The sequence below is a fragment of the Schistocerca americana genome, chromosome 6 (assembly GCF_021461395.2).
Source record: "Schistocerca americana isolate TAMUIC-IGC-003095 chromosome 6, iqSchAmer2.1, whole genome shotgun sequence".
NCBI lineage: Eukaryota > Metazoa > Arthropoda > Insecta > Orthoptera > Acrididae > Schistocerca > Schistocerca americana.
In genome coordinates this window covers 584,431,341-584,446,531 of record NC_060124.1, presented here as the reverse complement: position 1 = coordinate 584,446,531, position 15,191 = coordinate 584,431,341, and the positions used below count along the sequence as shown (strand labels likewise).

Below are 15,191 nucleotides of genomic sequence, written 5' to 3'. Positions count from 1 at the left end.
TGGGACTTAGTACGGGCGCTTATGACCGCACAGTTGAGCGCCGCACAACACATTATCTGGGCTTACTCAGGTTGCGTATTCTGTTCAAATCGCCCGACTATTAACAAACCAGTGATAGAGTGCGACCAGTTCATGTGTCCCAAATAATTTAACGAATAAAACAAGTTTTCATTTGAAACAACTTAAGTCCTGGGTAATGAAAGATGGAGCTGATGCATCATAACACTTTTTGACCACTTCATAAAACTGCTCGAAACAATCCAAACCTTTCCATATCGATCTTCTTGGCTTATTTCTATCAGATGTGATTGAAGTATTAGTTTAGTTAGTTTTCTAGTAATTATCCTAAGTTTTGGCAATACGTTTGGTAGTTAGAACACAGCCTTATGCCCAGTGATGAAAGTTCTGTGAGTGAGTAGTTTCCATAAACAACTCAGCGAGCACTGCTCACAACTTCGACACTATCCTAGAAAAGGCTTTTCGAGTGATTCATGTATTTCAATCGGAGCACGAAACAAAAAGGTCTTGGAATAGTCTTACTTAAAATGTGATGTTTTAATCAATGTTAATCAAAAGTTCATGAAAACGCATATATAATTTGTTATACACTGTCTGACAAAATCAAATTACCTTTCCATAATCCTGATTGTCAGTACACCCTGAAAAAACATACTATGTGCTGTTCAGAAATTGTAAAAGATTTCCTGCCAGTATATGTCTAAAATTGACAGTTGATTGTTTGATTCAACTGGGAGCAGAATACAACAGAACTGAAAAACTGAAGCTCTGTTTGCTATGTGAATGTTGTAAGACATAGCTGATACAAAAATAAGAGGTAGCATATTAAGATTCCTTTCATTCCAAAATGTCATTCGGGTTTATTTTCTAGGGTAACTCATCAAGCCAAGCTTAAGTTTTGAGTTGAAAAACGTGGAATAAGTTATTTCTGGTATGGACAGTAGAATGTCCGGCATAGGGCTGTTTAGGGAACTGGGGCTACTAACTTCTGCTTCTCAATATATTTATTCCTTAATTATTTATTCCTTAATGAAATTTGTCATCAAAAACATTTTTCTTCAAACCAACAGCACAGATCAGGGAATACCACCAGGGGGCTCGCAACTCTTAGAGTACACGCTTGGCTACCATTGGTCCCCAGCCATTGCAGGATTACTTCCTTTCTGTGCTGCATGCTTGTTCTTACCCTTTTCCTTTCCCCTCTGCTTGTCCATCGAATGGCTTTCTTGGTGCTGTCCCTGCTTGGACCTAGCTTATGGCTTCACCTCAAATTTACACTTCTCGTGTATTCTAAAACTTCTCGTCAAATGGTCCCCATTGTTGGATTTGACCTACCAATTTCCAAATTCACCATCCAGGTGTCCATCTATGCCCTGGAATGGTTCAGTTGTTCAGTGATGTTTGTCTGGACCCCAGCTCACGTCGGGATCCCAGACAATGAACATGCAGACAGGCTGGCCAAACATTTTAAGTTGAATGATATTTATTGGTTTAGATGGTAAATTATTTTCCACTCTTATTCTTTTGTTACAATGTTTGAAATACATTGTAACCTATATTGCGACGTAATTATTAAAGAAAATGATTGAGTCTGTTGGAGTAATACATTCACTGGTTTCTGAAGTCATTTTATCCAGTGTAATACGATACTCCATGGGGAAGGCGGCTATAGCCCCTCCCCCTTGCCACTGCCTCTGTTCGTTACCTTTCCTTCTTTCTTGTGGTTTTCCCTTTCTTTCCGTTTTGTGTTGTATGTCTCATTTGTTTTATTCTTTCCCTTGTCATTGTTTTATTTGGAACAAGGGACTGATGACCAAGTGGTTTGGTCCCGTCCCCCCCTCTCTTAAAACGACCGACCGACGGACCAACAAACCCATAATGGTGTCAGGCAGAGTTGGAACATACGTTCCAGACAGTCCAGATAGTGAACTCGTGCCTCTTACCACATCTTTGAAGGCTGTGGGTAATGGAATTTCAGGATATTACTATCTGTATTGCTTACCTCCCTTCTGATGTCCGAGAACATATTGTTTGCTCAACCCCCACCCCCCCCACCTTTCAAAACTTGGGTGATTTCAATGCTGATAAAACTTTTTGGGGTGGAGTCATGGTCATTTGCCACAGTAAACACCTCAAAAATTACTGGGGGAACTTGACCTTTGCCTGTTGAATACTGGTACCCCATACACTTCAGTGTCACCTGGATGCCCACACAGATATGCTCTCAACTGTGCAGACTGGGATGTTTTAGCTGCTTTTGTCGACATTAGCTCCCTGCTGCATGGAGATGCCCATGAGGCAGTCCAGAACTACACCCACTGTTTCAGCAGCTGATAAAGCAATACCCTGTTCTTCAAGCCTGCCCTGTGGAAGGCATTACCGTGGCAGTCTTTCGAAATCTAAGGCCGTCTGATATCATAGGTGGGCTCTTAATTGCCATAAGCGGACCAATGTGTGGAGCACGTCATTGCTCTTTACCCAGGTCTATGACCTAATAGAAAGACGGAAGTGAGATAGCTAGAAACATTGTTTCAAAGAGTCAGGCAATGTACCTCTCTGGCAGATTTGGGCTCGCATCAGGTGTGTGTATGGATACCATACGTCTCCAGATGAACCTGGTATTGCCTTAAATGATACTGCATACACTGACTCAGACACCATTGCCGAACATTTTGCTCTCCGTTATGCTCAGGCGTCAGCGTCTGAGAATTATCAACCTGCTTTTCATGTCTTAGAACAGTGGTTAGAGCAAAAGAAATTGTTTCACTACAAGCCACCTGGAGCTGTATAATGCTGCATCCATTGAGTGGAAATTGTCGTCGCCTACTGCGCTGATACAGTCCAGGGCCAGACCACATCCACAACCATATGGTAAAGCACATTGCTAGTGACCTGTCAGTGTCACATCCTTGCCATCCTTAACTGCATCTGGAGCAAGGGAGAGTTCCCATCGCAATGGCGAGAAAGTATCATGGTTCCAGTTCTGAAACTTGGTAAGCACCATCTAGAGACACAGTTACTGCCCAAAGAGACTCGCCAATGTTTTTGTAAATTGCTTGGATGCATGGTGAGCAGGCGGCTGTTTTGGCTCCTAGTCTTGGGTGTCTTCTGTCAGGATGGTTTTCGACTTCCTGTCTCACTGTACTTACCAGGTTAGAGTTGATTCCTGCCACAGTACACCCATATCAAAGAGAATTCGGCCCAACAGGGATCTGTACTGTCTCACTTTCTACTAGCCATCTACAATCTAGCAGCAGCTGTGGGGGGTGGGCCTTAAGTATTGTCCTCCTTGTGTGCTGATTACTTCCGCTTCTTCTATTCCTCATCTAGTGTTGGTGTCTGGCTCTGAACGTAGATTGCAAGGCGCCATACCAAAGACGCGGGAATACGCCCTGACCTATGGCTTTAGATTTACCGCCGCCAAGACTCGCGTCATGAACTTCTATAGTCATGCCGTTCATACACAACCAGAACTTCACCTATACGATAAACTACCGGATGTGGTGGAGATTTATTGCTTTTTAGGACTGGTCTTTGATTATCAGTTCCCCATCTTTGCCGATTAACTAAAAGTATTGGCGGCGTCTTAATACCCACCGTTGCCTAAGTAGCACTAGTGTGGTGCAGATCGCAATACCTTCTGCGGCTTTCCAAAGCCTGGTAGAATCCTGCCTCGATTATGGGAGTCTGTCTGCCACCATCTTAGCAAAAATATCTCCGCGGCAGTTTTGAATCGAGAATTTTGACAAACATAAATGTTGGTAGAAATAAATGAATGGCAGTAAATGTGCACCGGTGGTCCGGAATCTACTTTAAAAGACAAATTCAACTTAAATTGAATCTTTAAAAATAGTGTTCACAGCACGTTACGTAGTATCAATTTATTTGCTGATCTATGAAGCCTAATTATTTCTGACGATTTACATGAAATATTTTAATAGGAGACATAAGTCAGTGTTGCCCGCGGGTAGTATTTTGTGACTAAATGTTCCTTTTGCTAGAGAAAAGTGCTTCAATGTTAAGTAACAGTTGTGTAAAATCTGTAAAATTATATGCAATTTAGTGCCACTCAAAATACTTTGGACATTTCTACACAACGTAAAGTGGAGATTTAACAGTGAGACAAATATTAGCCGGGCTAGTCCTTTCTGAGATCAAACGAATTGTTACACTGACAATAGGTAACTGGTTTTATATTTTTTGATCTACCTGAAATTTCATTTATGTGATTAAAGTCACGAAATACTATGAAACGGTTCCGCGACAAGGACATCACTGCAGGCCACCTGCATCGCTTCATTCTCGAACTCCCGCCGTACGTCGGTGACTTTCCCCAGCAGGATAAGTGTCAACCTTGCTAGGTCAGATTCGTGCTACAGCGGTTTGAGAGGCAATGTTAAAAAATATATTGGCTCAACAACTTGTTTATAGTGTAAAACACTAAGATTGACGCGTTTCGGAAATAAAGCTTCCATCAGAATAATAAAATGTAAAAGAACCTGTTAAAAAAAATGGTGTCGCCTATGGTGTTCAAAATCTAACCACATGGCTCTCTCCTCTATCGTCGTAAACCGCCCGTGCGTCTTCGTTGATACCACACACCACATAACCAAACACGACACTGAAACGCGCTCAAGCGCAAGTAAACAAGGAAGTCAGAGAGATGTCTATGTACACAGATAACGTATACTTGTTCCAAGGATCTCATTAAATGATGGTATCATGCCAATTGCTAAAAATGTAGACGCTAAAAGAAGCCAGTAAAATGTTTGAAAAAGTTATTTGTATCACCAGTTAGCTGTTCAGTGTGTTTTGATTATCCACGCTATGTATCGTAATTTACAGCTGTTCTAGTAGATCCAACTTTTTGCCTTTGTCCTGTCTATGTAAAATAACGAGATCCTAATCTATTCCCAACATGGGGTGTCCCGTTTCCCAAATGTGCGTGGCTACAGCTGACTTTTCGAAATTATTAAGCCGGAAAGCATTGATGTTCTTTGTACCGTACTTTGAAGGACCTACGAGTTTGGCCTACATAGCTTGCCTTGTACGTGTTACACTGAATTTTATAGACTGCAGCTATCTCATATTTATAGCTTTCCTGCTGTAAATTATTTCTTAGTTTAAATCGCAGCGTATTATTGGTCTGAAAAGGGGTATCAACTTTAAAAGGTTTGAAAATGTAAGCCACTTTTTGCGAAATATCACCGCAGTATGGTATAGTGACTCTCGTAATATTTGCGATTTCTTCCCTACATTCGCGCGCTGTTTCTGTCGTTAATTTATTGACAACGTTTTGGTGATATCCGTTAGCTCTGGCTAGTTGTTTCGCGATGTTCAGCTCAGTCATTTTGTCTTCTTCATTCATAGGGACTATGTGGAGATGCACCTTGGAAGACACGGCTGCAACAAGGGAAGTAGCCACGATGTTTTAATTTTATCAATTTTATTGTGCCTGGTGCATGTTCCATTTTAGCGAGTTTTAACAGGTTTTTACTTTTTACTATTCTGATGGAAGCTTGACTTCCGAAACGAGTCACTTAGTGTTTTACACTATAAACAAGTGGTCGAGCCGATATATTTTTTAATATTGACATCCACAACCACGACCTCTGATCCAGTATGGTTAAAGTCGATGGTTTGAGAGGCATTATGGTGAACTCACATTAATGGCTGGCAGCATACGTGCCCGACCTATACCCACTGAAACACACATTGGGGACCAGCCGAGTCTCTGTAAATCGCCATGCCGTATTTGAGGCAATTGCTTGACCTGCGTGCAGACATCTAGCGCCACATACTACCTGAATCCTCTGCAGGACTTGTAAATCTGCGCCAAACACTATCTGTTACATTCTATTTTATTTTATAGTTGGAACAAGACGCTAATTAACAGGTGGTCAGTGTTTCGGCTCACCTGTCTGTCTGTCTGTGTCTGTCGGTGTGTGTGTGTGTGTGTGTGTGTGTGTGTGTGTGTGTGTGTGTGTGTGTGTGTTTCTGTGGATCATTTGACTATTTCCATGGGGTCGCCCCTCAAATTTCTCCCTCATATCACAAAATTGTTGTCTGATGTAGTACAAACTGAAAAAAATTCCTTTTAAAGCACAATTTCGTATGTAATTTATATTCAAAACCTTACACCTGTGTCACAGAACAAATCCTACATAGAGAATACTTTACACGAGTTCAAGGGAAGAAATGCTTCCGAAAATTATTACAGTATTTAAAGAATATCAAAATATGAACAGGCTAAGATGAACAAACAATACATGAGACAATGTTAACCAATTCAACTGTAAAAAGGTAACGAGCAATGTATTAGCAAAATGAGAATTATGCAAAAGTGAAATGCCAAAATGAGCACTTCTCAATTTGGAGTAAATCAAAACAATCAGAATGGCTGAAAGAGAGCACAATAACATGAGCCATAAACGAATAAGAGCTAAGCAACTAAGGAAATGAGAGAATAGGCAAAAATGAGATGCCAACAAAATGAGAGCTGGCCGAACTCCGTCGGCACTTGTATACGGTTGCGCTCGTGGCGGCACCTCGCGGCCCGTACGCAACACACGCACCTCCGACCGCAATGCACTAACGCTCGCGGCGGCGTCTAGCGGCCCGTACGCAAGTTGTGCGATTGCTGTCGCAGGTCGACCCTTAATCTATGATGTTACGCATCGTATACAGTGCCTCGACTTGACACTTTACTGGTAATGAGCCTTCGATTTTGCACAGGGGGCGCGCTGGGGAGAGGCGTGTCAAGGGCGCGACCAAGAGGCGCGGCCGCAGGAAGGGGCGGAAGGCGGCGCAGGGCGAGGAGGAGTCGACGTCGGCGTCGCTCTCCACCACGGAGGGTAGCGCCAGCGCCAGCGACGACGGCGGCGAGATGGAGGAAGAGATGGAGGGGGAGGCGGAAGAAGAGGGCGGCAGCGCCAGCGTGAGCGCGAGCGGCTGCGAGCAGCAGAACGGCGTGCCCAGCTCCGGCTCCCAGACGCACGGCGACACCAGCTCCTCGTCCACTCAGTCTAGCGCGTACAGGGCCCGCCTGGCGTGGCTGCACGCCGCCGAGCGGGGGTCTGCCGACAGGTGGGTGCACGGCGCGGTGTACACAGCCAAGTCTCTCTCTCTCTCTCTCTCTCTCTCTCTCTCTCTCTCTCTCTCTCTCTCTCTCCTCTCCCTCCCTCCCCCCCTTTCTCTCTCTCGGCAAATTCTAGTAGTATTGGCTGTTCATCGTGCGTTGCTCTCAGAGATAATCACAAAAAACTCGACCTTCAGCATCCCAAAACACCAACATGACTTTTCCAGCTGACGCTTGGTTTTTGATTTTTTGGCGGGTGAGTTGATGAGCTTCCGCTTCATGTTTTCTTTTTGATTCTCGCTCATAATAGTGAACACAACTTCCATCAAAAGTTAATTTGGTTGAAGTGCTCACCCTCTGTTTCATAACGTTACTTTAGCTCTGAGCACACTCCACCTTGTTTCCTTGTGTAGCCGTATCAACTCCTTTGGGGCCCCGTGTTGCACCAGTTTTGCTCTAATCCGGCTTGTTACAGATGTTATGAATCGTACCACAAACAACTTGAACCTTATCAATTATAATTTGACACGGCGGTCGGCTCGAATAACATCATAAATTCGACTTCCCCCAGGGGGTCCACAACTCTTTTGTGGACACGTGCGTAGCGAGCACGGGACCCCGAGCTAATGTGGCCCTCCTTCCTTTCCGGGCTGCATACCTTCCCTTCCCTTTCCGCATCCTTCCCCGTCCCCCATCTTCGCCCCCCCCCCTCACCTCTGGCTCTTTCCTTCCCTTTCTCCCCCTCTGGGAGTATGGTTTGTGCCTACGTCCGGAGACGGACGCTCGAAACTGTGCCAAATTCCTTGCTTTCCACACTTGCAAGTCCTCGTCCTTCCTCTGTCCTTTTCCTTACCTCTTCTCCTTGCCCTTTTCTCCACTGCGGCGTTTGAGACTCCCTCTTCTTTCCTTTCCCTTTCTCTTTTTTCCTCCCTGTGCGTGTCTGAAGGCCGACCCACGCACTTCCATGCGTAGCCGGTGACGGGATAACGCGTAATTCCCCGCCCCGGGTAGACAGGTAGGACACGTACGTACCCCCTGGTAACGGCCAGGCCCAGGGAGGGGTGATTACCCGAGCTGATACCTTCCGAAAGTGCCGATTGGTCCCTCTGTCCGTTTGTCGGGAGGTGTGACCTGAGGTGTGAACAATCACCTAAGGTGGGTGTGCCCACGGTGAGGGCCCCCACAAGGGAGGAGCGCGCCATTGGAGACGCTGGTAATCATGGGGATTCTTCCGCAATGGTTTCCTCACCTTCCACTATGTCTGCTCACAAACGTAAGTTCACGGAGTCTCAGCCACAGTCAGTTCTTCCATCGTTGCCACAGTTCCTTGTTGTTTCTCGGTCTGACGAAGGCCACGACTTCTCCACGGTCAACCCTTTCATTATTCAGAAAGGTGTCGACGCAATTGCAGGTCCTGTGAAGTCTTATTCCAGATTACGGAATGGCACCCTGTTGTTCGAAACAGTCAGTGCCCTCCAGGCACAAAAATTGCTCCGTACTTCTCTGCTCCACACATTCCCTGTCTGGGTGGAACCGCACCGTACCTTAAATTCCTCGCGTGGAGTCGTTTATACTCGCTCCCTCGATGGATTGTCTGACGAAGAAATTCAGCACTACCTGTCTGACCAGGGCGTAACGGCTGTTCATAGGGTTATGAAAAGCGTTGACACGAACATTATTCCAACCCGCACTGTCTTCTTGACATTTGACAAAGTTCAACTCCCATCGAAAATCAAAGCAGGCTATGAGGTAATTTCCGTTCGCCCTTACGTCCCAAACCCTACACGTTGCTATCGATGTCAGCGGTTCAATCACACCAGCCAGTCCTGTTCCAATGCGGCCAAATGTGTTACGTGTGGCAAGGATGCCCATGAGAGTGCTTGTCCACCTCCATCCCCTCGCTGCATCAACTGTATGGGTGACCACGCTGCTTCCTCTCGAGATTGCCCCCGTTTTTAAGGACGAAAAGGAAATAAGAGTGAAAGAAAAGGTGTCGACCTTTGCTGCTCGAAAATTATTCGCCAGTCGACAGCCCACCGTGCCTCAGACAGGAAAATACAGCACTGTCCTTGCTTCTCCTCGGCCAACAAAGGAGGCGGCCATGCAGACGTGCGACCTCACCTTTAGTACCACGGTCGTCAGATCTGCTAGCGCAAAGATCGCCCGTTCAGCCTCACCACTTTCGCCTGCCCACTCTATGGCTCACCCTTCGTCGGGTTCTGCTAAATCTCGAGCCCAAAAGTCAGACGCCAAGTCTTCGAAAAAAGAGCATACTCGTGAAGAGTTTTTACGTACCGCAACTTCACAACCATCGGTTCCTCCATCTAAACATCATAATTCCAAGAAGGCTACGAAGAAACAGTTCCTCTCCTTCTCCGCAAAGGCGTGTCCCATCTACAGCACCACCTGGCGGAAATCGCCCTCGGCCGTCTTCTGTGTCGCCGAGGCACACTGCTGGTGGCCGGTCAACCGGGCGATCGCTGGTGGCAGGAGCTGCTCCTGACCAACCTATGGATCAGGAGCTTCTGCCTTCGACTGAATGCCATTCCATGCGGTCGGTCGCAAGCTCTGAGCAGTCGTTGAGTTGACAGCGACCTTGGTCACATTCCTCCATTTTCTGTTAACCCCATGTCCATTATCCACTGGAATATCCGCGGCATTCGAGCCAATCGGGATGAATTGTCGATCCTCTTACGATCCTACTCGCCGGTCATCTTCTGTCTTCAGGAAACAAAGCTGCGTCCCCATGACCACTTTGTTCTCCCTCATTTTCAGTCTGTCCGATATGACCTCCCCTCTGTTGAAGGCACTCCAGCCCATGGACTCATGATTCTTCTCCATGCTCTCCATTATCACCCAATCCACTTAAACACTTCCTTCCAAGCTGTCGCTGTTCGTCTTTCCCTTTCTGGATATACTTTTCTCTTTGTACTGTATACATTCCATCGTCCACACCAGTGGCACGAGCTGATCTCCATCTTCTTGGTCAGCTTCCACCCCCGTTTGCTGGTTGGGGACTTCAATGCCCACCATCTGCTTTGGGGATCTCCACATCATTGTCCACGTGGCTCACTATTGCTAGACGTCTTCCACCAAGCGGATTTAGTTTGCCTCAACACTGGGGTCCCCACATTTTTGTCTGCCTCCACGACAAATTTATCTCACTTGGACCTTGCGGTCGGTACTGTTCCGCTAGCTCGGCGCTTCGAATGGTTCGCCCTTGGAGATACACACTCGAGTGACCACTTTCCATGTGTTCTTAGACTGCAGCCTCAACTGCCATATATGCGCTCGCGACGCTGGGAGTTAGCCCAAGCCGATTGGACACTTTTTTCGTCTCTAGCGACATTCGATGACCGTCGCTTTGCCAGCGTCGACGATGAGGTCACACATCTGACCGACGTTATTCTTATAGCTGCGGAACGTTCAATACCACGCACCTCCGAATTGCCCCGGCGCCCCCCAGTTCCTTGGTGGAACGAGGCATGTCGTGACGCAATACGTGAGCGGCGACGCGCTCTTCGCATTTTCCGTCACCATCCAACTTTGGCCAACTGTATCCGATATAAGCAGCTCCGTGCGCGTTGCCGTCGCGTCATCCGCGATAGCAAGAAGGCAAGCTGGCAATTCTTTATTAGCTCATTTAACACCTTCACTCCCTCCTCGGAAGTTTGGAGTCGGCTTCGACGGTTATCAGGCGCGCCTAGTTTCTCCCCGGTCTCTGGGCTCACTGTCGCGCATGATACCTTAGTGGACCCCGTCGCAATTTCTAACTCATTGGGTCAGCACTTTGCTGAGATTTCGAGCTCTTCAAATTACCCGCCAGCGTTTCTCCCGAAGAAACGTGCAGCGGAAGTGCGACATCTTGCTTTCTCCTCTCAAAATCACGAAAGCTACAATACTGTTTTCTCCATGTGGGAACTCCAACATGCCCTCTCTTCTTCTCGCTCCTCCGCCCTAGGACCGGATGCTATCCATGTCCAAATGTTGCTGCATTTATCAACCCACAGTCTGCGTTATCTCCTTCGCCTTTATAATCGATTTTGGACCGACAGTACCTTTCCCAGACGATGGCGGGAAGCTATTGTCGTTCCCGTTCCGAAACCCGGAAAGGACAAACATCTCCCCTCTAGCTATCGCCCCATTTCTCTCACGAGTAGTGTCCGTAAGATTTTGGAGCGTATGTTGAATTATCGCTTAGCTTGGTGGCTGGAATCCCGCAGTCTTTTAACACCAGCCCAATGCGGATTCCGAAAGCATCGTTATGCAGTTGACCATCTTGTTGCTCTCTCCACTTATATCATGAAAAATTTTCTCCAGAAACGCCAAACGGTAGCAATATTTTTTGATCTGGAGAGAGCATACGATACCTGTTGGAGGACAGGCATCCTCCGCACAGTGTTCTCTTGGGGCTTTCGAGGCCGGCTGCCCCTATTTCTTCGCGAATTTATGGCAGAGCGCACATTTAGGGTGCGGGTGAACACTACTCTCTCCCGTACATTCTCCCAAGAAAACGGGGTACCCCAGGGCTCCGTGCTGAGTGTTGCACTGTTTCCCATCGCCATAAATCCAATTATGGATTGTCTCCTTCCTGATGTCTCGGGCTCCCTCTTTGTGGACGATTTTGCGATCTACTACAGCTCTCAACGGACCAGCCTTCTTGAAAGACGTCTTCAAGGATGTCTCGATCGCCTCCACTCGTGGAGCATCGAAACCAGCTTCCGTTTCTCACCCGGTAAGACCGTTTGTGTTAATTTTTGGCGACGTAAGGAGTTTCTTCCGCCCTCCTTCCATCTGGGTCCTGTCAACCTTCCGTTTCCCGACGTCGCTAAATTCTTAGGTCTTATGTTTGACAGAAAACTGTGCTGGTCCTCCCACGTTTCCTATCTTTCGGCTCGCTGTCTGTGTTCCCTTAACACCCTCCGTGTCCTGAATGGTACCTCCTGGGGAGCGGACCGAGTGGTCCTTCTCCGCCTCTATCGCGCCTTAGTGCGCTCGAAATTGGATTATGGAAGCATAGTCTACTCCTCTGCTCGGCCGTCTATTCTTCGGCGTCTCGACTCTATCCACCACCGTGGATTACGTTTAGTGTCTGGAGCTTTTTACACCAGCCCTGTGGAAAGCCTTTATGCTGAGACTGCTGAACCTCCGCTGTCCAATCGGCGGGCAGTCCTTCTGAGTCGTTATGCTAGCCATCTGTCTTCCATGCCTGCTAATCCAGCCCATGACCTTTTTTTCGACGCCTCCTTAAGTAGGGTATGCAGGCCACTCCTCTTCTCTGCTACCCCCGGGAGTCCGCTTCCGTGAACTGCTCCATTCTCTTTCCTACCGCTTTCCTAAAACCCTCTTGACAACTTGTGGTACAGCACCGCCTTGGCTCCGTCCCCGGATCTACTTGCTCCGTGATATATGTCAATTTCCCCAAGGATGGTACCCCTACACTTGTTTACCGTCGGGCATTTGCTGCTCTATGTGCACAAATGACGGACGCCACATTTATTTACACCGACGTCTCGAAAACATCGTTAGGTGTAGGGAGTGCCTATATTGTTGGCGACACCCCAAATCACTTTCGGCTTCCCGACCAGTGTTCGGTTTATACTGCGGAGCTTTACGCTGTTCTCCAGGCTGTCCACTACATCCGCCGCCATCAGCGGGTACAGTATGTAATCTGCTCAGATTCTCTCAGCTCTCTCCTCAGTCTCCAAGGTCTTTACCCTGTGCACCCTCTGGTCCACCGGATTCAGGACTGTCTGCGCTTGCTCCACCTGGGGGGCGTCTCGGTGGCGTTCCTCTGGCTCCCGGGACACGCTGGTATCTGTGGGAATGAGGCGGCCGATATAGCGGCCAAGGCTGCAGTCTCTCTTCCTCGGCCAGCTCTTCAGTCGCTTCCCTTCACCGATCTACGGAGCGGTTTATGTCGCCAAGTTGCTCATTTATGGCATGCGCATTGGTCAACACTTCCCCGTAATAAATTGCGGGAAGTGAAAGCCCTTCCTTGCGCTTGGACCTCTTCCTCCCGAACGCGTCGTCGGGAGGAGGTAATTTTAGCTAGACTCCGGATAGAGCACTGTCTTTTTAGCCATCGACATCTTTTAAGCGCCGATCCTCTCCCACTCTGTCCCCACTGCTCTCAGCTGTGGACGGTCAGACACCTTTTAATTGAATGCCCCTGTTTTAATCCGTTACGCTCCCGTCTACAGCTATCGCCTGATATATCGTCGATTTTAGCAGATGACACGCACTCAGCCGACCGCGTTCTCCAGTTTGTTAGTGACAGTGAAATGACGTCAGTCATTTGAAGCTTTTTTTGGGGACAACCAACCCCTTTCTGTAGTGAACTTTTAAGCATTCCTTCTGTTTTTAATTTCTCAAATTTTATGACTTTGTTCCTATTGCTGCTGGTTTTAAATTTCGGTTTTTTACTGTCTCCTAAGTCATGGGCTGGGCGCTAATGACCATTGAAGTTTTGCGCCCTAAAACCACAAACAAACAAAAAAATCATAAATTCGACTGTCAAATGAGGGAGCTGAAACTGCAACAGGTCGGCAGGAACGGTGTTCGCCAGTCACTGAGTCGCGTCTTTTTTGAGCTACTCTACTCACTTTTAAAAAATTTGCACGATTCATACAACCTTCACCATAAATTTTAGACATTCTACATTATATATTCACTAGCGTCTCGCCTTCAACAAGGAAAAAACGAACAACAGATCGTTTTCCAACTAATTTGGACGTTTCAAGCGGACTCGCCATCTTGAAATGTACTTTTGAGGTTATACACAAAACAATGTTGATACATCAGCTGACCAGGACTCATTCCAGTGATGCCATCTCAAAGCCATAAAAGTACCAGACTTGCCCTAACAGTTTTTCCCAAGACCAATTTGTGTCTCTAATTATTGAACGACCCTCGTAGAAACCACTACGTAAGACCCTTCTTAAAATTCCTACTACTCGTCCACGACTCATCAGCAAACGAACTAAGTCTCTCAAAGGTACGTAGAGCACACAGTTCAGGAAACGCTGTGATGCACACAGACTGTCTGTGTAAAGACTGCTGACGGTCAACAGGTGTCACTAAAGGTGCATGTAACCAAAGTTCAGAGTGTATGTCAGACTAAAAACATATGAACATTTCTAATATAGTTATTTGAAAGAGTCAGATAGTGTAACTGATAAGACTAGTTCTGTTGGCTAAATGTTGTGGTAAATATCAACAAACGACATAAGACTAATATAAGGTAACAAGTCTAGATGATGCATCATATGCTATACTCAAGTCGCTTGACGATGACCATGTTGGCAACGTGGAACTAGTCTATCAATTGTACTAAACTTCTTGTAATGAATACATTGCACATATCCATATTTCTAGTCTTTGGTATTGGACTCAAAGATCTTGGGTCACATGTGCCTCCCATGACAGACACGTATTAACTGTCAGTCGTCCTTAAACATATAAGACGTCTACAGCATTATCTAAATCGTTTATCGCACATATCGCTGTGAAACATCGCGCCGTTCTGCAGTTGACCATCTCATCACTTTCTCAACCCATTTCATGAATGTTTTTCTGTGGAAATTTGACTGTGGCCGTGTTTTACGATTTGGAGAAAGCCTGCGATACCTGTTGGAGAACTGGTATCCTCTACACGTGGGGATTCTGTGGTGGCCACATGCCCGGTTCCCTTAAACAATTATTAAAGGACAGTTTTCAAGATACGTATGGGTTATGCCTCGCCAGACACCTTTGCCTAGGAAAACGGTCTCTCTGTGTTCTGTCCTGATAGTCGTCCTTTATCCTATGTCCATTAAACCTATAATGGCCTGTCTCCTGCTGTGCATCTGCGGCTCCCTTTTCGTTGACGATTTTGCGATCTCTTGCAGTTCTCAACGGACTTCCCTTCAAGCGGCGTATTCCGCGGTGTCTCAATCTTTAATCGTGGAGCAACGACAATGGCTTTGGTTTTTTCCACTGACGAAACAGTTTGTATGAATTTCTGGCGGTGCAGTTGGTTTCTCCCACTGTTTTCACATCTTGCGCCTGTTTGTCTCCCATTCTTTGAAAATACAGTCCTGGAAATTGAAATAAG

General features: G+C 46.7%; 1 protein-coding gene across 1 annotated transcript in view; it reads left to right on the top strand.

Annotated features, from left to right (window-relative positions):
- Positions 1-15,191, top strand: part of LOC124620297 (retinitis pigmentosa 1-like 1 protein) — an 85,684-nt gene that overhangs the window by 59,578 nt on the left and 10,915 nt on the right. The window contains exon 4 of the mRNA XM_047146969.1: positions 6,754-7,115. Within this exon, the coding sequence (XP_047002925.1) occupies positions 6,754-7,115 (362 nt within the window). The remainder of the gene's footprint in view (positions 1-6,753; positions 7,116-15,191) is intronic.